General features: G+C 36.9%; 3 protein-coding genes across 11 annotated transcripts in view; 1 reads left to right on the top strand and 2 right to left on the bottom strand.

Annotated features, from left to right (window-relative positions):
• adss2 (adenylosuccinate synthase 2) overlaps positions 1–3,416 on the bottom strand; it is a gene marked incomplete at its 5' end in the record, with an annotated part of 16,504 nt that extends 13,088 nt beyond the window's left edge. For both annotated transcript variants that reach the window (XM_079854586.1, XM_079854587.1), the window contains one exon: positions 3,222–3,416. In XM_079854586.1, coding sequence (XP_079710712.1) covers positions 3,222–3,416 — 195 coding nt within the window. The remainder of the gene's footprint in view (positions 1–3,221) is intronic.
• Positions 3,118–17,776, top strand: desi2 (desumoylating isopeptidase 2). Of its 4 annotated transcripts, none has more exons than XM_079854589.1 (6): positions 3,118–3,675; positions 8,761–8,856; positions 13,805–13,877; positions 15,820–15,913; positions 16,017–16,158; positions 16,245–17,776. In XM_079854589.1, the coding sequence occupies exons 2-6, from the start codon at positions 8,848–8,850 to the stop codon at positions 16,485–16,487; spliced, it is 561 nt and encodes a 186-aa protein (XP_079710715.1). In that variant the 5' UTR covers positions 3,118–3,675; positions 8,761–8,847; the 3' UTR covers positions 16,488–17,776. The 4 variants fall into 4 exon arrangements, with proteins under 4 accessions (XP_079710715.1, XP_079710716.1, XP_079710714.1 ...); XM_079854590.1 differs by lacking the exon at positions 3,118–3,675 and adding an exon at positions 7,935–7,994; XM_079854588.1 differs by lacking the exons at positions 3,118–3,675; positions 8,761–8,856 and adding an exon at positions 10,227–10,790.
• A 1,845-nt stretch (positions 17,777–19,621) lies between these two features.
• Positions 19,622–24,204, bottom strand: part of dctn1b (dynactin 1b) — a 32,306-nt gene continuing 27,723 nt past the window's right edge. For 4 of the 5 annotated variants that reach the window (XM_079855253.1, XM_079855249.1, XM_079855252.1 and 1 more), the window contains 6 exons: positions 24,187–24,198; positions 22,705–22,817; positions 22,414–22,600; positions 22,257–22,330; positions 22,088–22,177; positions 19,622–22,005 (listed from right to left, as the gene is read on the bottom strand). In XM_079855253.1, coding sequence (XP_079711379.1) covers positions 21,868–22,005; positions 22,088–22,177; positions 22,257–22,330; positions 22,414–22,600; positions 22,705–22,817; positions 24,187–24,198 — 614 coding nt within the window. In that variant the 3' untranslated portion in view covers positions 19,622–21,867. The remainder of the gene's footprint in view (positions 22,006–22,087; positions 22,178–22,256; positions 22,331–22,413; positions 22,601–22,704; positions 22,818–24,186; positions 24,199–24,204) is intronic. The other variant, XM_079855250.1, reaches the window with a different exon arrangement.

The raw sequence follows: 24,204 nt of genomic DNA on the forward strand, positions 1-24,204 counted from the left end.
CAAGTGGAATATCATTTCATGAGGAAAGAACATGTAGGCCGGGATTTGACTCCATTGGGAAGAGAATGGATTATGAAAACTGACCCCTATACAGTTTGATAACGTCAGCAAATATAATTGGATTTTTTTCTTTGGAATATTCTGCACAATTGCTACAACCAGTGCACGTTGTATAAAGATAATAAATAAGATCAATTCTGATTTCATGTTGACTTTAAAGCAAATTTTGTATCCATACTGCACCGTATTATAAGATGTGGCTTGTAGGGAAAATATTTACAGTAGAGTCTGTTTCAGAGAAAACTCAGAATAGCTGAGTCAATAAACATGGAAAATTACTTTCATATGATGTTTGTCACATTTGCTCTCATGACTGTCTCTGGGGTTTTAGGCTGTGTTGGATGACATCCAGTGTTCCAAACCTGGCAGACTAAAAGTGGCTAGAATGAGTGATCTGCTCCAATGTCTGTTTAAAGAGGAACAAGGGGCTGAGTAAGTAATACCAAAAACTAGTTTGATTGAATATGGTTTTGTGTGTTGACTCTGGTGAGATTATAATGTTGCGTTCTATCTGGCTTGGTTTGATTTGTGTTGGAGTATACAGAGAGTAGGCCTGCCTATTGTTTGATTACATTTTTATCAGCTGATTCATTTCTGGTTGTTCAAACAAGAAAAATCAGCAAGGACTAGAGTATGTTAAAAAAAAGTATTTGGGGCCTAATTGATTAACACTAGGTTTAAATCAGCAGCATAATTATCAGCAGGCAGCATACTTGGACTCACTGATAAAAACAGCTGCACATTACACAGTTAACATGCTTGACCACCACAACACTCACTGCAGTCAAGCGATCTCCACAGAGACTGAATTATCAAGCTGACCCCAAGGATTCAGACAGATTTATGTTTAAAATAAGTTAAGACTCTGAAGTTAAAACAATAAGTGGCCGAACTGTGTCAATTACAGAGTCAATACAGCAAATCTTATTGATATATCTTATCTGTCAGAGCAACAGATGGCCGTCCATTCTCGTCAGACTTGGTCTTACAGTGGCAGATCAAGAAAGAAATGTAATACCAAAAGTGTAGCTTGACTAAATGATATTCATAAACACTTCTATAGACAGTTATAGGCCTAGCTCACAAAGATTTCAGTACATTCCTGTATAACAGGCTAGGCTAAAGATAGCGTCTGGTTACGGCATCATAGATCTGTAATTCATTATACTGAAAGAGTTATAAAACAGTGACCATTTCAAATCTAAAACATTTAACAAGCCCTTCATATTTGATCCTCTAGTTTCTGGACCGACATATCAAACTGGTGTGACACGGAACAGCACGAAGGCCTTTCTTTCATTGCATCTGCCCGTAAGGAAAGCCAGTCAGACTGCTGAGTGCAGTGTTTTTATAAAAAGACGAACACTATCTGATTTCTGTTCTATCCGTTTGCACAGCACACACATGACGGTTTGCATAGTGCGCCATGGAGTGACTTATTTAATGCAGTCACAACCTTGGCAGAATACTAACTTCTTAGGAGAGAATCCTTGCAATGTGAGCCTGTTATCAATTCCAATCATAGCGTCGGGGGGGGGGGGGGGGGGGGGGGGGGGGGGGGGTAAAGCGGCCTGCTACCAAAGTGCAGTAGTGTGTTCTCAAGCATAACACATAACACAACACAACCAAGAGAGCAAGCATACCACAACAATTTGCCCAGTTGTCCCTAAAAGTCCTTTCTTCAAAAATCTATTTTTTTTTAAATCAACTAGTGTACATAAAAAAGAAAAGAAAAAAGAAAATCAAATAATAGAACAGATGTATACGTGAGAGTGTGTGTGTGTGTGTGTGTGTGCGTGTGTGTGTATATCTGGTTAAGTGAGAGCACAGCAGTGTCCAAATTTCATAAGGCTATTATAGTGACACCTGTTTCTTTCTGACGTGCAATGGGAGATATGTTGACACATGATGGAGCAATATGCTATGTAAACTTTACTTTATTACCTGAACCAACTGCTTGACAACAGATATGTGTTTTTAATTAATGGAAACAACCATTTTAAAATTCTCTAATATTACCATGTTTTTCACGACCATGGGAACCTTGTATTAAGAGGTCACTGTTTCTTGAGTGGTGAGAAGTTGAGGTATATTGAGTAATATGGGTCAACAACACCATCGGATGGCCAAAAACACTTGTCAAGTGTTTTTACAAACTAAAAATACAGTGATGAAAGCTAATAAAAGTATTAGCAAAGCAAAGGGCTACTGTTACATTTTTTTTTTTTTTTACCTCTGACTTCCCTCTCTAAACATAAAGAAATGTTTCCTTCAAATGTGTATAGGCTATTATAGGCTATATGAAGTGTTGAGTTATGGGAACAGGTGGTTGATTGATGTTATATTTTGTATAAAATATAAACCCAATTTAATTGTTACTTTTAAACACAAATCTATTCTAATGATTGAAATTATAAATGTCGCTAAAGGCAGGTAAAGTTGTAGAACATCATGTCTGAAGAATTAGTGAGCTGAAACATTTATAACACGAGACAACTGCAGAAAATCAAATAGCTGGAGGTTAATGTTGAATAACTATTACTTTAATTATTAACAATTACAACATCTGGTTTGACTGTAATACTCATACATACCACACATTCGAACGTCATAGACTTCAAAGGAGTCCTGCGCTCATGTGAACAACAGAGTCTGTGTTTACATCTGTACTAAACTAATATACTAAATAACATCTAGTAAGATTTCAGGCCTCCAATTGGCAGACAGCGCTTCGATATCACATTATTCAGTCAAGGTGACATTAGCAAACACCCTACATAGTGCACTGCTAGCGTAGCTAAAACAGTACGCAGGAAGCGCTGCATTTTATTTTATTTTACGTCGCTCGCGTGCAGACAGACTGCGTAGTCGATAACAATGGAAGCGCGCTGTAATTTTTATTTCCGCTATAATAAAACAGCAGCTAACTGCTTCACAAGAATTGGCCAGCAAACAAGTCCTATAATCACATGCTACACGGACACTCACAGCACTTAACATTCATTTCACTGCTCCACAGGCTGCTCACTGATGCCATGAGTATTTCCGTACACGCTTGTTGATGATGGACGTTACACAGCACATCACAACTACACATCCCACCGGAGATATATTCGCATATTCAGAGTGAGTAAGTTACTGAGTAGTGCTCATAAACTAACCTGGCATCTGCAGACCATGTCAGCGTCCTGAGCCAGCAGGTCCACCACCTTTCCTTTCCCTTCATCGCCCCACTGCGCTCCGAGCACCACGGTCACTCTGTTGCCCACACTTGGGCTCGTCACCCGGCTCGTACTGTCCTCGCCGTGGGATCCTTCGTCCTGTGACTGTGCGACTGCGTTCCCGCTGTCTGACATGACTGTATCCCCTCTGCTCTCCCTGCAGCTCCGCAATGCTCCTCCAACACACGAACAGTCGCGCACCTGAGCGAGACACCGAGGGCGGAGCAGTGAGCACCGCTTGCGTAGTAGTACCAGCGTCTCCACGAAGTGATTCTCACTGCAGAGCCAAATGACGTCCAGTCCCCCCTCTCTGGACGTCCACGATCTAGTCCAGCTCCACCTCTGTGGATCTAATGGGTGGAGGGATCGAGTTATGGCAAAACCACTTGCTCAGGTATTAACCAGCTTATTTTCTTTCACTTTTTAATTACACTTCAAAATACTTTAGAAAAATATTGGCAAAAAAATAAAAATAAAAAATAATTCCCCCCATGACCATATGAAATGCATCTGAAAATGGCTCCCAGGTGAGACTTTTACTTTAATAAGTAATCTTGCCCTGCGTCCCAATGTGCATACAATCCACCCTATCTGCCCTAAATAGTATTGACAATTACTAATGTCACATACTATTTAGGATGGATAGTATGCACATTGGGACGCATGCACGGTTGCATGCAAGTTGCATTGTTTCCTGTCAAGATCATGTGGTTTATGATGCTGTTCTGTGTGCTGTAGGCTGTCAGAATATGGATAATTGATCCAGAAATCAACAACACTGCAATGATTTTCTCTGTCTGTAGTAAGATCAAGTCTTCTTAAACAACCTATGCAACATTTTGGTAATATAGGTTGTTTTGAGCGCCTGATAAATCGTTGTATTGTACTATACATTTGGTACAACGGTGCTAAAGGCACACCTTAAGGAAAATGCTTTTCATAGTGTATGATTGCTGAAAAAATATTATGTTTGTATTGAACATTTATGGAGCAACAGATTTTGTGTGAAAATAAAACATAAAATTAGTTGTTGTCATCTTAGTTCATCTTAGGTCAATCCCTTTAGCAAAGTTTGCACTATTTTCTGCTTATAAATCAAATAATTATTTTTGTTCAGTAAATATACTGTCATTAAAATATGTTAATATAAAAATATATTATAAAAATACAAAAACAAAATTATTTTAAAAAGTAAAGATTCTGAGGCCCGGTTTCACAGACAGGGCTTAGACTAAGCCAGGATTAGACCATAGATCAATTAGGACATTTAAGTAATTTTTATAAACATGCTTAGAAAAAAACATTACCGATGTGCATCTTAAAACTAAAAAGGCACTGATATATTTTTAAGATCAGTCAGTGCAAGTTTATTTCAGTGGAAACAGCTCAGACTTACATTTTAGTCTAGGACTAGTCTTAAGCCCTGTCTGTGAAACCAGGGGTGAAAGCATTAAAAGAAGTCCCAATTTAATATAGATTTACAGTAGTAACAATAAATTATATTTTATGATATGATTAATATATATATTTTTTTTATATGATGGTTTCATTATAAATATGGTGATTATCTCTAAGGTGAACACCCAACTTAATCTATGATATTTACCATCTGAATCTTACCATGTCATGTCAACAAATGGAAAAGTCAGCCAGCTGTTTATTATCATGTGTATTATTGTGCCTTTCCCCCAAACAGCACGGGTGCCTTTTACCCCAAATACCATATTTTTACATATTCTTCTGTTATTGAAAAACTGTTGCTTTTATTACCTTTAACAAAACTAAATATCATTAAGACCTATGTCTCAAAATATATTTGCTCATGTCTGACAAAAACTTGTTCATGACCAAGAATGCTTTCCTTGCTTATGCCAGCTGAAGGTTATTACACTATTTTTTTTTAACCGTCTTGTTGTAAAATGGCTTGATTTCCACATAGGAGATGTTATTTTCTGGAGGGACAACAAGGATAGAATATTGAGGATGAATCCAGTTAAACTGGTAGTCGAAGGCGCTAAAGGCCTGAATTTTAGGACTCGGTGTACAGATTGCAAATGCACAGCAAATGAGTGTCTCCATTTGTGTTTTCTTAATAATCGGTTACAAAAACGTGGATTGTCGTGTGATTCAAAATGTGTGGATTCAGCTTCACTTGTAAGACTTTGAACTTGCTTCAGTTCTTGCATGGACAGACCACAAGCTTTATAAAAGTGGGGAAACTCTGGATTGGAAGACTAGTTATGTTAAAGGTTTTGAGTCTTCCCAAAATCGCTACCATCCTTTCTGCTGTGTGTATCTCCCCTTCAGCACACTGGTGATGTACACTGATACTAAAGACTACGACTCTGCCTGCTCACATCCTAGGAGACTGAAGGCATCTGGAGAACCTGAACTTTCTTGAGTAAGGATGTTCTCCAAGGCCCATTTCAGATGCTCTTTGTCAACTCAGCTTTGGAAAGCCATGCTTATAGTTTTAAAGATAGTGTAATGGGATTGAATGGGATTAGCAAATAATGGATTCCTCTAAGACAAGAAGCCAGTGGTATTCATCATGTGGTTGTGGGTGAGTTTAGGGATGTTTGTGTGTTTTGAAGTGTAAATGTCTGAAAACTAGTAAAAAACAATGTGCTTTAAACTTTTTAACTGTGAAGCAATGTATTGGGTAACAGTGACAAGCATAAGATCAAGGGATATTTTTATTAAAGAAAGTTTTTTCACATACATTTGAAGAAAGTTTTTTCGTTTACAATCACATAGCATTTAAAGACATTAAAAACTGTTAAAATACTGTTAAAAATTACCGTATACCTTTAAAATACAAAAGCTTGGCATACATACATGTAGTGTAGGAAATATAAGCTGACTATGCCACCTCCCTATTTAAGGCAGGAGGAGCCCTCCACAGATCACAATACTTGATTCTAAGCAGCAAAAGTTTGTAAAAAAAATCACAATTTTATTGTTCCAACACAGAGCATCAAAGATTAAAACGTGTCCATTGCACTTGATAAAATGAAACAAAAAGACAAGTTAAAAAAATACATGTGTCATAATAAACTCCTCATAATAAACATAATAAAATCCACAGAAGTAGGAAATAGCTCTCCTCAAGACTGTAAGAGGGTTGGGTATGGAAGTAAAATAATAACAAATGTTTTTGAAACAAAAAAGCTTGTTGAATTGCACTACTTGAAAAAATATGCATTGCATTAACCCTGCTTGCATTTTAATGCATTGTATTTTTATTTTTTAGGGCTTGCATTTTATGGGCTGAAATTCAACATGGTTGTATATTTAAGATGTGAATATTTCAATTTCAAAACATTTTACACATGGTTTCATTAATAAAAATTCAATAATCCATATTCACCTTTCAGATTTCACTTCCAAAATATTAATTCTGTTTAAAAATACAACGTATAATATTCGACAGGCAATTTTCGGTCCATTTTAATTCGCTTCACAAATTCAGTGGTTCAAATTCGACAGAAAATTCAACATTTGACTGAATGGCAGGTAGATTGCTGATTGATAATCTCCATAGCTGTTAGTCAACCTCACCAGCAGGGGGTGCAAGCAGCTGTTGACGAAGAAAACTATAGAGCAACGGATGAGAGAGTCATTCATTCATAAAAGTGGATTTACAGAAATGGAGCAAGCAGTAAGTATTTGTGATGATTATCAGGGCCAGTATATATGGAAAAGCTGATAAAGACAGAGAAGCTGTGTTAACATTTAAGTCTTTACAGTTAGTTTTGCATATGTAAGCAGCTTTTCTCTACCATGAACGAGATTATATTCCCCGATGCTGATGTACAGATAAAACGTTAAATCTGAGGTAGTAGACATATTTCTCTCAGTTGTTTGGTTTTCTTATGGCCAAGCCTTTGTATTTTAACAGTAGGCTATACAGGGTTTTTAATGTCTTTAAATGCTATATGATTGTAAAGGGACAACTTTCTTCAAATGTAGTTTAGAAAACTGTATTTGTTTTATGTAATTTTAACGCACATTGTTTGATATGTTGTAATACTGGTGCATGTTTGAAAACGTTGTTTTTTAGAAATGCATTTTACCCTTTTTTCTGGTATCTTTTACAAATCGAACGTGAAAGACATTCTCTAACTTGTTTTACTTTTTTTCTGAAAACATTTTAAATTGACTTTTTGTTTTTAACGTTTTTTTAAAATGATGTATGAAGGAAGAAACTCTCTCTAACTTTGTTTTTTACATTTCTGGATTTGAGGAATTTTTATGAGGGTCATCAATCAATCATTTTGACACATGGTGCCCTTTACTCACTCTTGAGCGGTTTAATGGAAAGGTTCTTCACCATAGATGCCAACAAAGTACTTTTATTAAGTCTAGTGAGACACTTCTTGTTTATTTAGTTTACCATGAAGGTAAAAACATGAATGTAACCAATGACCATGTTTTGCAGAAATGACCCATTTTGAGAGTATGCACCATCTGGATACTACAAACAAGGTCTGGACAAGAAGGGTCTTTTAGAAAAGCCAGTCTTTATGAGCTGTGTTTAAAATAGCATTTAGGGAGTGAGTTGTTTGTGATGCTCATATAAGCCAAGTATTTAAAAAAAATATTTTACTGGTATTACACTGTCATATTTATTGAGAGTATCTTTTCTTTCAGACCTTTAGCATTTATGAGGATGCCAGACTACAGCGAAAGGACTAACAACACTGATCTGTTGTGAGTGCTTTAAATGGCATATCATTGAAAGATTCTTGTACTGACAAATTCAACCGTATCAAGGCATCCAGGTCATCCAGCTCAAAATCAAAAGTGGTATAGTCTCTACAGTGCTGCTACTAACCAAGATTGGTAATTCATGCAATTCACTAAAAAGTCAAGTAAGTTGTTTGTCTATGGTGGGGTTGGTGATGATTCTCCCTTTTCTTATTTGTAAAAACATATGTGAAAATTTTGATAAGAAAACTATATAGATATACAGCATATTGTCTATAGATTTCCCAGTTTATTGTGGGCTGCCCACCGAAGTGTTGTCTGATTATGTAACAATATAATTTAGAAATCATATCCTATAACCATGTAGTACTTAATCATTTTCTCAATGTATCGTTTGCAGGTTTGTGCTTAATAATCCATCTGGTGAGAATCTGTCCTAGGCCTGTGTATTTTTTAGATATGATGCTGTAATTTTATCAGCATTTGAGATAAATATGAGAAGCACTGTGTTGTTTTTGTTATGGAGTTACATAACATATTTTTGAAAACAACAACTACAAAGCAACTGTGTTTCTATAAAAAACAAGATCCGTTTTTCTCCCAGTGAAATACATGTGAGGTAACTGATGATAGTCATGAGTTCTCTTAAAGTCTCACAGCTCACAAGAGACAATTAGCAATTTGAGCCACACATACAATGTTTTGAGGAAGAAGATTGTTATATTGTGGATGTACTGTGCAACTGTTTTGATATTTTTATTTTCTTTAGATATGATGGAGACAAATCTGTGCGCAGTGTTGATGCAAGTTTATAGTGCAAGAGAACTTTAATCGAAAAGACTACTTCAATGCAACCATGCATCAGGTAATATGCATCAGATGTGTGTGTGTGTGTTTGGCAGTGTGTTGTTGTAGAAACAAAACCTTCCTTTGGCTCTGTAGGGAGCCTGCTTTCATGAGGCCCAAACATGGAAATCTATGCTAGTTGATGAAAAGCGTCATGAAGAGGCCTGGGGATCACATGTTGGTGCAGTTTTATCTCAGTTTAGTTTTCAGAACATGGCTTTATCTCAGGCGATATGAGCAGTCATGTGGTTTATCAGCAATGAAAGAAAATGGAATGTATTTCATGTCTCTCTGAAAAACTGGGTAACCTCGACCAAGCCTATGAAATTATGAATAGGAGTTCCAAGAATTATGTTACTTATTAATATTAATAAGTCATACAGAAGCTGGTTTTGGGATAGGCTACTAATAATTCGTAGATAGTTTTCAGTTTAATATTTGTAGTTGATGATCTTGACCACTTGATGGCAGAAACTTTTTTTTTTTACTCAGCTTTTGCTATCTTCATGCTGTATTTGCAGTCCAAACGGAATCAGAATGTAAGCTATTAATTTCTCCTGTTAATCCTGAAAATAACAGATATTTAATAATCAATAAAACTATCTGCTTTCTTCACAGGTGTGACCAGCGCTTGTCTTTATGGTTTTGAACCAGGCCTTTATTTTACTCATCATACTTTGCTCCATCTTCTACAGATATGTCTTCTACATATATTAGTAACTACAATAGTTCATGTGTATGTAATTCAGATACTGTCACTTTACTACCAATGGGCCTAGTTTCACTAAACACAAGCAGAATTACATTTTCGGAGTAGATTGTTGCATGTAGTTCACTGGGACAATTTGTGTAGCCTAATAATGGACATGATTTACACAGCATGTTTTATATTTAAAAAAAAAAACCTTATTATTTCAATTCTCATATAGTTTAGATAGGATCCTGTCACTACTTTATTCATTAAACACAAGCAGAACGAATTATCTTATTTCAAACCGTTCATGTAAATTGTTTGATTAAATTAACTGTGGCCCTTTGTTAAAATTATTAAATCACACAACCTAATTAATGTTTGTTTATGTTCTCGGATTCAAAACAGACATTGGCTACTTATTATAACCATTTAGGCATAATTTGCATAATGTATTGAGCTTTTAAAATCAAGTGTTAATTGTGATTCTCATTCCTTCCCCAAACACAAAGCACATAGCATATATAGTTTTTCTCTATTCCACAAAAAAAAACTTTATCAGTAAATATTTATTAGTAAAATGTTGACATATATTTGGTTTTAACATTGTAAGGGTGTGTATCGATACGATAGATGAATGTAATGATGTGTGGAGGGTGTTTTGTTCTATAAAAGCATCAGAGTGGCAGTAATGCACTGCTGTGAGGTTGGGCAGCATCATCAGGCACGCGCATTCAGTTCACCCGCACTATCATCAGACACATAAAACGGGGGAGGCTGCTCATATCGCGGGTGCTAAACGTCTTCCTTTTTTTCAGAAGTGCATCTGCTTTCATTTCCGTTCACTGTAAATATCACTTCGTCGTCTGAATGGCTGAGACTCCACGAATATTTTTATCTTTTGTGTGCCGTTCGTTTTTGCCTCCGCTGGTCAAGAAGCTAAATGGCAGTTAGCCTAGCAGCGTCGCTACTCCCTGTAGCTGGACTAAATAGAAGTGGCCTAAAAATTCAATCAATGAAAACCCCTTTCAGGACCAGCTCTTAGATGTCTCTAAACTGTTTTAATCCTGCAAAAGTCAAGAGGACGCAGCAGCGGTGCTTACAAGGGGAAAAACATAATTCCGGGTGCTAAGAAATAGTGAAAAGAAAAACGGAGGAGGACCGCAGCAGCAGCTGGTCGGCAGCTAAAGTGAAAGAAAAACACTTAACGTTACACACCTGTGATGGCAAACGAGCCGGTTATTCTGAACGTTTATGATATGGTAGGTGCCTTTAAAACAAATACTGATAACTCGCTCCTGTGACAGAGGTGTCTAGTACTGGCATTACTTCAACACATGTAATGGCTGTGTCCTAAAACAAAGCGAGCTGCCTACTTAGGCGGTATTTTGGACACGTTTGAAAGCGTACGTAGTCAGCTTACTAGGGTTTGAGGCACAGCCATGTCAGCATGCTTTGAGATAAAGTTTTATAGTATGAGGAAATGTGTGCAAAATTTTATTGGCAGCTTATTAGATGATGATTCATCCTTTATCTCCTTAAACAATATTTAAGTCTAACCACATCTCTGCAGTAAATGTCATCAAGTATATCAGCTGTAGAATTGTATAGGACGATCAATCTGAAAGCTGCAACCCAGTTAATTCAACCGTCATTTGAATCCACCTGTGTGATCTGAGACAGCTGTTGAGAAGAAGTCATGCTAAACACTGTATTCTCTCTCCTTTCGAAAACTGCTCAATTGATCAGTATCACGCGAATAAGAGAACTTCTGGACTCTAAATCAGACTATACATAACACTAAAGGCAAAATTACGAGTAACTTTTATTTTATAGTCCAATAATAAATAACTAATTAATATCAAGTAACTTGCGTTTCAGAACGTTTCAAATCTTACAAGCGTCAAGCTTTGCGTGTCAACAAGCAACAGACTAAATTCCGGACTGGAATGTCGTATATAAGTGGAGAGGAGCGACAGGGAGATCTTTGCTCAAAGCGTTCTGTAATCACTCGAGTAGAACTCCACTTCAAGTTTTCCATTCCCCGCCCGAGTTTCAGAGCGAGGCACCGAGCGGAAATACTCAAACAGTCCGTTACAGAAGTACATCTCAGTCTCCCATGGGGGAATTGATTTGTAACGGTAAATTATTAACCGTTAAAGACAGACCTACTGTGAGCTACGAGGTTGTTAAACGATGGTAAATGTTTTTGTTGAAGCCATCAGTCCACATTATTTCAACAACTTTTTAGAATCATGTTCAACTTTGATTTTTTTATTTTTTATCTATCTAGCTATCTATCTAATAATATTTTACATAATGTAAAGTAAACCACTTTATGTAGCAATTAAAATCACTTTGTGTTGTGGAAGGCCTATTATTCATATATAAGTTACTACATTATAACACATTCATTTTACCCCAAATGCACAAATGCATTGTGGGCAGAAAGGAGACTATAAAAAATTGACTGGTAATATTGACCGTACCTTCTAAGTGTCATTGATCTCGCTCCATTTAAAGATTTAGTCTGTCTCATGTGTCTCATTGACCCCTTGAAACAGGGTCATGGAAATGTATACTTTCCTTAGGCCTCCTCACTTATGTTAGGCTATTTTAAGCTTCTGTTCTCACATAAACATTAAGACTAGAAATTTGAGCTGCCCCAGGATTTTTTGAAGTTGTCAAGTAATTGTAATTTGGATGGGAATCGCTTTACAAGCTGTTAACTTAAGCGTATATACAATGTAGGAGATTTACACAGCCCATTTAGCTAGAGATGGGTGCTAATGTTTTTGACAGACTAGTGGCCTGTGATTTCTAATGTGTAGTTTGTAATTTCGGGGGCCAATTCATTATAAATGTTAAAGTATCATAAACCCATGATCCCTTAAACATTGCATGACTATAAGGTTTTTTATTGAAATGAAAAGTCCCCTTACAGCAGTTCCCATAGAAAATGATCAGTGTGAGATCTACCACATAGTTCAAGTTTGAGCTTGTAGATTTTATTTTCTAATCCCATCTCTATTGGCATGGGAGTACTCTTGCTGAAAATCACACTTAGAAGCTAGTTGCTGATCACAGAGAGACTAATCCCCAGTTTTGTGAAGAAGGATATGTATAATAGGCTTTGAAGTAATTGAGGCCATGGGGATAAGTATCTTATTTCACAACACTAAATGAGGTGGAGAACTGTCTAGTTGCTTAACTTCTCTCATCCCTTACACTATTTTTTTTCTTATTATTTTAAACTGTTTCAACAAAACAAATCATTTTACACTGTGCCAAAATCCTTAGTGTATATTTTGGAGCAATATGCATCTTGGCTACTTTTAGGTATGCATGAATGTATTACAAGTATAGGCTAGATCATTTACTGCTGCACACTTAATGCTGAAAAGCGTCGGTCATCTTATTTTCTGGTGACACATAATCAATTGGGAGCAGCTGTCAGGTACTTCCTTGCAACTTACAACTTAACAGACTTGTTAATGGGATGGATTTGGGTGTAAAGGTTTGTCAAGTGCTCAGTCACTTTGCCTGTCTGTACATATCCACACATTACTCTGCAATGCATGTTTGCTCATTTTGAATGCAGCAATCGTTTTGAAATCAGCATACTTTAATGGTTGCACAGCAGTTCATAATGGATTAGTATAGTAATTGTAGAGATAATGTGCATAAGAAAACCATTAATTTAATTTGGTCCAAATATAGGCTATATTGTGAATGTTTTGTGAGATGTTTATAGCTGTCTCATGTATATTCACTTCAAATATTTGGACTACCCACAGAAAATTTCAAAAAGATGAACAGGTTTTCACATAATTTTAACGCTCATTCAGTTCTACACATCCCCCGTCCCTTGTGTGTTTATTCAATATTTTGAATATATTTTTGATGTTTATAGCTAGCTCTTGAATAAACACTTCATATATTTGGGACACCCACGGAAAATTTCAAAAAGATGAACAGATTTCCACAGAATTGTAACGCTCATTTAGTTCCTCAAATCCCCCATCCCTTTTGTGTTTATTCAATATTTTGGTTTAATAGTGCTTTAAGATGCCTTAAGAATATGGTAGTACTGTACACTTGAATGTCCATCATTTAGAATGGTTTATTATGGAAATCGAGAATCTATTTTATTGAGTATATAAAGACACATTTTTACATTCTTTTCAGATTTAACATTGCAAATCATTCCAGTTGTCCTTGAAAAACATTTACCATTTGGCAGTATGTCACTCAGACTTGTTATGTTTCCTTATAGTACTGGATCAATGAATTCACTACCTCTCTGGGAATTGGAGTCTTTCACTCAGGAATTGAGATCTATGGCAGAGGTAAGGCTCACGATATGACTCAGACACAAATGAGTCAAGCTACTCAAAAGTCCAGTTAATCAGAAGTCTTGCATCATGACTTCTACAAAGAAAGAAGGGGGTGTCTAAACATGACTAAACCTCACATCATAGATGATATGTTGATGCAACAGGAAAAGACCTTGACATTTTGTATGGTTTCTGCCTCCAAAGGCTTCCAGTTCATTCAGAAGAAAAGTTGTTTTGTTTGGCATCTATTTTGCATTGGCATTCTTGAATATTTTCTGTGTGATCAAAATGTCAAATAAGCCTTACAGGTTATGTTTCAAACTAAGGACACAAACTAAGGTGTTTTTAGCAGATGTTAATTGCACTACCAACTCAATATACTAATCAACAAAGTTTGCTATTTGACTTTTAACCCCAATTAGAGTCTAGACAGATAGAAATATCTGACCTATAGCACATTAACATAGCAGGCATCTACATTGCAATGTGTATGTAAAACTATTACTATTAAAAAACGATTCAAATACATTTTAATATATTAAAAATTAATAAATATATAAATTAAAATATAATGTATGTATTAGATTGTTAAATCTTAAACTGAATTAAAATGAAAAATGTTTCCTTGGCAACTCACTTAAATAAAATAGTAATAATAAAAATGACAAAAACATAAAATTGGTTAGTGCAAGTTACTGAGTAGTAGCCTACAGCCAGACTAATTTCCCAAAAAAACTTACAAGGGAACAAAACATGCAAGAAAAAAAGAATAACAAACCTAGTGGACCATTTAGGCCAAAGTAGGGGTAGGCCAAAGTAGGGGTGGGCCAAAATCTTATTTCACTATTTTATTTCAATTTTTTTCTTTGTTCTTAAAAATAAGTACAAGGATGCAAACTACTAAAAGGACAAATACAATATACGAAAAAATACAAATGAAATAAACAGTGCTTAAACATTTTCAGGAACAATAGGTCTATTTTATAGCAGCATTCAAGTTATTAATTTAATTATCAAAATTAAAAAAATAAACAACGCTGCATAGTCTTCACTGTATGAATTAAATATTCACTGATTCTTATTAAAGCTAATTAAATTAATTTTTTTCAGTCAAGAGCAGTGATTTAAAGTCCCCGTGAACCGGAAGTTGCAAACGACTTTTCTCCAGTGTTGTGACGTATTTCCAAGTGAAACGGAATATTGAACAGAGGGCAGGGTTTTACTCTAGCGCTCCTCCTCTCCATCTCTCGCTCATAGCAGACTAACGGTTTGAGGGGAGTGGTTAAGTGTTTTCAACCCAAGCCGTCAAACTGACTTCATCAGAAAAGGAACGCCATTCCAGACCGGAAGTAACTTTTCAGATTTTGAATAAAGATTACCACGGCAAACATTTTTTTTCTGTGTATTAACTTGCACGGATTAATTGTTCACCACAAGACTAGTAATATGCGGAAACAAAGTAAATAGGGTCAATTTTGATTCCATGTCGACTTTGTTTTTTCCTTTGTTGTTTGATTAACATTGACACAGACAGCAGCAGGTTTATTGGGAATGTATAGATCTAATGTAAACTCAAACAAATTACATTCACTTAAGATACAGTATAACTGACTACTTTTATGTGAATTATTTTGACATAATCTTGTATGTATTTGACAGAGACAACAAGACAGAGAAAAAGAACTTGGTCCAGTACTCATGTGCTGTGACAGCTGGCTTCCTGTTTGCACGCTTCGGGTGTGTGCGCTCTGAAACCCGTATATCAGAACAGTGTGCGACTGTGCGTGTAAAATGATTTGAAAATGATTTGGCAAGGCTTTAATGCTTGCAAATCATAAAATGTGCACTGTAGCACAATACTAACGATCTCTCTGTAGAGGCAGATCGTGAAGACATTTTAATGGTTCTAAGTCATATCGCACACCCCTAACTCGTACTTTCTCTTGTGTTGCAGAGTTTGCCTATGGAGGACATCCTTATCCTTTTTCAGGTATATTTGAGATAACACCTGGTGAAGCCACAGAGCTCGGAGAGACATTCAAATTCAAGTGAGTCAGAATATTTATCTCCACAGCGATCAGACTGAAAGGATATGTTTGTAAAAACATCTTCCTCTCTCACACCCTCTTAACGTTGTACTTGCTTTCTCAGAGAGGCCATTGTTTTAGGGAGCACAGACTTCGCAGAAGAGGATGTGGAGAGAATTGTGGAGGAAATGGGGAAGGAATATAAGGGGAATGCCTACCACCTCATGCACAAGAACTGCAATCACTTTTCCTCAGCACTATCAGAGGTAAGATGAGGGAAGTAGATACATTAATCTAGTTGTTGCCATAAAGAGCCAAAAATCTCACCATATCCTCCTCACGTCTGCCCCAGATCCTCTGTGGTCGAGAAATCCCACGCTGGGTGAACCGACTGGCCTACTTCAGTTCTTGTGTGCCCTTCCTTCAGAGCTGTCTGCCAAAGGAGTGGTTGACGCCGGCGGCACTGCAGTCCAGTGTTAGTCAGGAGCTCCAGGGAGAGCTGGAGGAGGCCGAGGATGCTGCGGCTTCTGCCTCAACGCCTTCCTGCGCCGTGGCACCCGCTCCCAGACCTACCCGACACCAACCGCGCCGATGAACCCCGCTGCCTTGACTGACAGGCCACCTCTGGTTAGAGCTGGATCACAGCTTCTGCTGCCAATAGACCCCTCGCCCCTTCTCCTGAGAGACTAGCAATCCACCAGCGGACTGGATGAAGCCCACCCTCTGTTTTCACTGGTTTGTTTCATTACGCTCAAGTGACCATTACGGGCCTGGAAACTATCAATCTTGTTTACTGTAAAACTTTCCATGGGTTCGACAGTGTTTTGAATTTTTTAAATTTTTTGGCCTTTTATGTTTTGTTTTTAAAAACTCAGGATTTAAATACAATGGCTCTTTTCAATCACCGTTTTTTTTTTTACTTTTAACTTTTTTTTTTAATGCTTTTCTTACGCTGGAGATGCTCGCAAGCCTTTTCCCCCTTATTCCAAAAGAAAGCGCCTAGTCAGAGACCTTTTTTATGGAGAACATTTGTTTACAGATTTCTTGTGTTCCAATCCGTATATGATTGTGTTGTTGTGTGCGGATTACAAAAGCCAAATCTCCTCACTTTTGTAATGACTCGCACACTTTGGTGACTGTGCCTGAAGATTTTTACCGTTACATGCTCCGAGAGCTCTGCACTCTTTCTCTACCTGTTCGGTTTTAGTGGCAGACTTAATATCCTATGAGTCCTTCCTCAGATGTTTTACACCTTTTTAGTTTTTAGAGTCTTCTATGTACTTGGGACAACATTTGTATTCCATTTTATGAATATTAAAGAAAGTATACAAGTTCTCGAACAAGAGTTCATTTTGACAACTCAATGGTAACATGCAAGAATGTTGTTAAATATATATGATAATTCACCTTTATTCATAATTCACATTATTTACATAACTCTCATTTAGTTTGAAATCCATATGAGTTTCTTTCATTAATCAAACATAAAAAGAGATGTGAAAGGTTACTAGTGTCCAATACTGACAAGCGCCATTAAAGTGGTCCATACAACTCGTGCACTATATTCTTAGTCATCTGGAGCTATAAGATATAGCTTAGATTTGTGTGAGGAACGGACTGAAATTTAAGTCATTATTCACTAAAAAATCTTGCTTGACAGCCATGAGCACCATTCATTTTCATTGTGTGTAAAACAGCAGCTTGGATTTTCTACTGAACATCTCCGTTTGTGGTCCATAGAATAATGGAGTGAACTGTTCTTTAAATATCTAAACGGGTTATTACAGTGCACTAAATTACTGTATATCATCAATATTTTACACATTACAGCTAAAGGGCATTCAGTAGCACATCTGTGTCATAAAACATTTATTTCACCCTTTGTGTCAAGCTGAATATTTTTCAAATGAGTGAACCTGTTAGTAGAACTCAAGAGTTACCAATATCAATTAAGTTTATTATAATGGCAAATTTGAACAATTTTAGCTGTTTGCTTTGTCTTCTTATGCAGTCTTTTTGGCATTGAATCATCGTAAAAGGAAAAATTCTGTCATAATTTACTCACCCTCATGTTGTTTCAAACCTGTATGACTTTCCTAAGTAGACCATAAAAGAAGATATTATGAAGAATGTTTTGTTGACCATTGACTACCATTGCATGGACAAAAAAACACAGACATTTCTCAAAATATCTCCTTTTGTGTCCCACAGAAGAAAGTAAGGTTTGAAACAACATGAGAGTAAGTGAATTATGACAGAATATTCATTTTTGGGTGACAACCCTTTAAACTAAGCTGTAAAAATGTAACAATCAAATATTAGTACGATTTTTTGATTATCAATTTTTCGCACATTATTCTCAGAGCATAGTCAACATACCAGATACTGTTTCCACAGTGTCTGTATTCACCATCTCCATATTCTCCTGTGTGTTCGTCCTCGCACAGCAGGGAAAGGCCTTCAAAATGTCACCAATTCCATTGGTAAGAAGGATTGAGAGGAATGGGTCCACAAGTGGGCCAAGATAGAGAAGAAGATCGGCTACAAGTCCCAAGTAGTAAACATAGGAGCTTAGAGACAATGCCTTGAGCAGTGTATTTAGGACAAAGGGGAGGTAAAGCATACTGTAATTAGTCAAGATGGCCACCTGCATACCCAGAATCTTTTTTCTGTCAGTCACAGGTGCTAGCCGTTTTGTACACCATATGACTCTGAAAGAATCCAGAAAGAAAAACACTAGGAGTGGTAGTGGGATAAGAAGTGCTATGGAAAACAAGACGAAATATCCTTGGTAAGCCAGGAAGAGTATTGCAAACGGAGCTGCCCACACAGCCAATGAAATCATGCTCGACTGCTTGATCTTCATGCAGAAGGCATTATATTGTGGACAGGTTACCAACAGATATCGCTCCTGAGCAACACATACCATGAACACGATGTTGGAAATAATCCCAAAGTAGAATATCAGGGAGGATATATCCATACTCGGCATACTGGTATTCTTGGTGTCCTCCGCAGACGCCTTCGGCCGCCCAAGGATGTTGAAGATGTCGGATGCGAGCAGGCTGATGAGGTAGACAGGAGCAGCCTTACCATTTTTTGCCTGCATGCCCATGAGGTAGATGGAGAAGCCGATTCCTGGAAGCCCAACAGCAAATGTGATCCATCTAATGATCTCTTGGATCTGGTCTACTCTGTTGGTGCCATTGCTGTGAGGAGCCGTGTTATTACCGCCCAATATTGTGGTGGTATCCATATGTTGCAAAATCACACTGGTAGTTTGTAGTTCAATCGTGATTAATATATCCCATCTGATGCCATGTTAAGAAGAACATATTCTTCAGTTCCAGTAAGTGATGCAGAGTTGTGTGTTGCTCTTTACTGTGGTAAACAGATCTGTTTTTGTAAGAGCAACATAAAGAGGACACATTTTTCAACAGTTTTAGCTATCACCCTTTTTATGGATCTTATGCAAACTGTTTTTTTATAAGCTCTTTCATTGCTGGTTAGTCAATGCAAATACTGTATGTCCCATGTATTCACATTAGTTTTATCTATGCAAGCTCTGATGTGTCTGGAGGGGCATCCGGCATAAAACCTATGCCAAATCCAATGAGTGTGTGAGGATAATTCTGATGAAGCGAACCCTTCAAGTGAACAGGACTAATGCTATACTAATGAGGCAATAATTTTATTAAAAGATAAAGCCAAACATTATGCAATTAATGGCATAATAATTTATTTAAATTAATTCACAAGATGCCAACACATTCAACAATACTGTAAGCAACAGTATGCATTTTGTACAGTTAATAGGTTAATAAATTAATAGTAACAAAGCAAACCATTGCTAACTTAAGACCACTTGAATACTGACAAGCTCTTGGAGCAAATATACAACGGTTAATAAATATTGTTGTCTAATGTCCACTTTTTATTTGAGCCCACAGCTTCATTCACCTGATGTTTTTATCTCGCCCTTGCTTGGCACTAAATCTGATCATTCACTTAAAAGAACAATTGTATTTTCTTTACAGAAGCACATTGGCATGGCACATTCAAGCATCACAGTCGAGCACACAGAGCTGTTAAATATTTGACTTACTTATTTGAAAAGCATACTCTCTTTCTTGTCTCTCTGACACCTGGATAACTATTTTGAGTATTAAAGGAGAACTCTGGTCAATTTTAACATTGAGCTCATTTTTTTGTAAATTTGGAGTGCTGTCAGTACAGAGAACAACGACAAAAATCGGTGTTGCCTACACCGTGTTATCCTCTTTTTAAAATTTGCACCCTGTTGACTTCAACGATTGTCGAGTTCACGCGCGTGATCATAGGTAACTAAACCTATGCGCGTGAACTCGACAATCGACTACTTTGGACTTCGACCGAAAACAGGATGTAAATACAGGTATGTGCGCTGGCTGAAATAACATCACTTTTATTCATATCTTTCACATCTACTGCAGTCAGATTCACCCGTGTTCACTCCAAAGGAATCACTCACATGGCTGGGCACTTGTAATGACACATCAAGGATGTTAAGAGGCTAAAAGCAGGTTTAAAACTTGCCCCATTGAAGTCAACAGGGTGCAGATTTTAAAAAGAGGATAACACGGTGTAGGCAACACAGCGATTTTTGTCATTGTTCTCTGTATTGACAGCACTCCAAATTTACAAAAAAATGAGCTCAATGTTAAAATTGACCGGAGTTCTCCTTAAAGAGGGCTGTGCCAGGCGATCACTGCATCTGATGTGTTTTAAAGAGAAAAATGTACCGGTTCTAAGTTGCATTAGCACAGTTATGCTGAATAAACAGAGCCCTAAAATTGGGAATTTGTCCATCTTTGGCCTCCCGATTCAGAATGTTCTGAATGACTACATGTATCAAATGATTAAAATCAAATGTCTGATACTCACCTTTATATCTGAAACACCTAATTATTAAAGTTAGGGTAGGCAATTTCACAGCGGCTAGCAATAGCAAGCTAGCTTTGAAAGCATTAGATCCCACCCTCCCTTCAGAGCGTCTCCAAAGCCACGAAAATGTAAGCAGTGCTTGCTTCAGGTAGTTGCCAGAGCGTTGCTATAAGGTTTTCATTGATTTTTAATGTGTTGCGATGCAATTGCTAGGTGGTTGCCAGGGTATTTGGTGGTTGTTTACTGATCAAATCACATGGCTTTGGTCTCTACCCCTATTTTATTGGATTTTTCCCAGTTTTATCGTCCGTCCGTTGAAAATCATAAGTCTAATCACTTGGAAAGCACCACTAATTAAAAACATACATGGTTGAAATTGAAATCCTGTTAGCTAAATACTTGTAAACATGGGTCATTGGAAATCCAAATCAGGAAAGGGTTCATGCGGGGGTCACGCTGAATCATCTATTTCATGCCTTGTTAATAAAACATCCTCAGCATGTCTCATGTTTCAAATCTGGTTTGTGGCCATAAATACATTCTCCATAATCCCAGCTAACAAAAAATATATTCTAAGAACATTTGGCTAACGTTCCCATTAAGTAATGAAAGCGCTATTTCTGATCATTCCCTGAATGTTCAAAACTTCCTGAATGTTTCCACTAAACGTAACTAAAAATGAAATGTTCTCTGAATGTTCTGAAACAAGAATAACATTTAAAAACATTATACAAATGTCCAAATAAAACGTTTCAGAAAAAAAAAAAAGTTCCATGAACAATGTATGAATAACGTTTTTGTGCTAACATTTTGAGAACATTATTAAAGACCAGGTAACTTTGAACATTCTATTAATGTTACTGGAAGAACGCTTGTTAATAACTTTGAGAGAACGTTAGACAAACATCCAACTAAAACGTTTCAGACAAACACATTAACCAAAGTTCTGAGAATGTTCCCTGTTAGCTGGGATATCTGTTGTTTCAAATTTTGGGGTTTTGGAGATGGACTTTGAATAAGTTTATGTTTTTGTAAAGAGGCGACGGGTCATTTTAAGTCTGGAGAAGGCGATGAACTCTCTGTAACTGTGTCTGTGAAAGCACCAGACGATGCACCTGTTCCTGCCCTTGGGCGCAAGGCATCATCACACGGCCGACTAACACAGCATCTCCTTTCTTCTCCTCCTTTGCCTGAGAGCGGAAAGAGAAAGAATGAGAGATTTATACAGACCCTAAAGATGTGGATCAATGTCATTTTATGCATCTGTCTTACCTTCACAAAGGAAGTGCAGGGAAAAGTGGCAAAATCGGACGAGACTTGAGCACCAGGCCTATGAGTCACTACATGTTCAGCAACCTCATCCTTTAAATAAATAGGTTGCTTAAGTAAATACAAGAGTCATGTAAATGATGTCTATGGTTTTGAAGCATTTTTGTTTTACCTTAAGCCTATCGAGGGTGTCACTGAGCGACTGCAGTCTTGCAGTTTGCTCTAGGAGCTGCGCACTGGGAGTCACTGTTAACCAAAACACATATGCGCTTGAACAATTCATGTAAAAACAACAGAAATCTGTGTTGTTAAGTCTAATTATGACAGACCTGGAGATTTCCCTGTGATGTCCACCACTTTCACATTGGCACTCATCTGGAGCAGAGTGTCCAGTAGTTGGTCTGTTTTTCGGTAGAGGGCACTAGACAACACCTCCGGCCTGCAGCCCTCTCTCCAGCCCAGCTTTGGCACGTTCAGAGGAGTGAGAGACGCCAGCTGAGCACGCATCTTTTCTGCCTGCAGTCCACACACACACACGTACACACGCACAAAAACAAAAGTGAGACTAAATCCTTGGTGCCTGCATTGGGGAAATGTGCTTGTGGGGAAGTAGGAGAGACCTTCAGTCTGTTGTTCTCGTTCTTCAAGTGCTTTATGCTGAGTCGCTGAGCTTCAATCTGCTGAGTCAGCAGTGGAGAATCCATCACTTGCACTCCTGAAGCTGCACACACACCTATTGAATTACATTAAAGGGTTAGTTCAACCAAAAAATGAAACTTCTGTCATCATTTACTCACCCTTATTTTGTTCCAAACCTGTATGAGTTTCTTTCTTCTGTTGAACACAAAAGAAGATATTTTGAAGAATGCTGGTAACAAGACAGTTGACAGTATGGCTACCGTCAACTGTCTTGTTATCAACATTCTTCAAAATATCTTCTTTTGTGTTCAACAGAACAAAGAAACTCATCAAATTGAAGGTGAGTAAATAATGACAGAATTTTCATTTTTGGGTGAACTATCACTTTAACAAAGACAGAGACAACTGATATATTTCTCTAAAATATATTTAAAAAAATTAAATAGACTACCATTAGATAGTTTGGGGTCAGTGAGAAATTCATGCAAGGACTCATTACATTGTGAAAATTAAAAAGTGAAAGTAAAGACATTTATAATGTTACAAATGATTATGTTTCAAATAAATGCTGTTCGTTTGAACTTTCTGTTCATCAAAGCATCCTGAAAAAATGTATCACAAAAATATTAAGCAGCACAACTGTTTTCAAAGAGAAGACATGTTTCTTGAGCACCAAAATCAGCACAATAGAATGATTTCAGAAGGATCATTTTAAAATATATTTTCTAAAATAATAAATAGTTATTTAAAATTTTAATTATATTACACAATATTACAGTTTCTTACCAGTGTTTATTAAACTATTATAATAAAACAGTGACATCTCTAAGGGAGGATCTTCTAGGTGGATTCTATAAAATCCATTCAGGATTTTCTTAATAGTCCACTAAATGGAGATCATAATTGAGATTTCAAATATCATAATTCAAATATTAAATAGGCTTACAAAGCATATATGTAAGTGATAATGCACATTATCACAAACATAAACTCAAATTAAGTCATTATGATTTTTTTTTAACCTAAAAAGTTTATTTTTGTCATAATGTTTCATTGACTAAATATGTTAGATGAGAAGAAAGAGACCACAGAGTTTATGGGAGACATGAAATACCATGCAGAAAGCAATAAGGAAGGAAACTAAACTTTTGTGTGGGAAATCAGTCAAACAAACAGTTCAGCATTTTTAAAATTATTTGAGCAGAATGTCACGATTGACCAATCAGAATCAAGCATTCTGTGCAATAAAGGACAGTGATCAAGATACATGCATCTAAGTAAGCCTAAATTACAGCACATGCAAATTATGAAAGGGAAGCATGATGAAATATTTGTAAAGCACAAACTAAATATTATATCTAGTAACATAAGCAAGGATAACTTGCATGCACACATGCAGTGCACAGAGAGACCATGAGTGGAGAACTGGAGATATTTAAATGTCACACTGACAACAACTTTACCTTTTTGTTCTTCTACAA

This window comes from Squalius cephalus, assembly GCF_949319135.1.
Source record: "Squalius cephalus genome assembly, chromosome: 21".
Lineage (NCBI taxonomy): Eukaryota > Metazoa > Chordata > Actinopteri > Cypriniformes > Leuciscidae > Squalius > Squalius cephalus.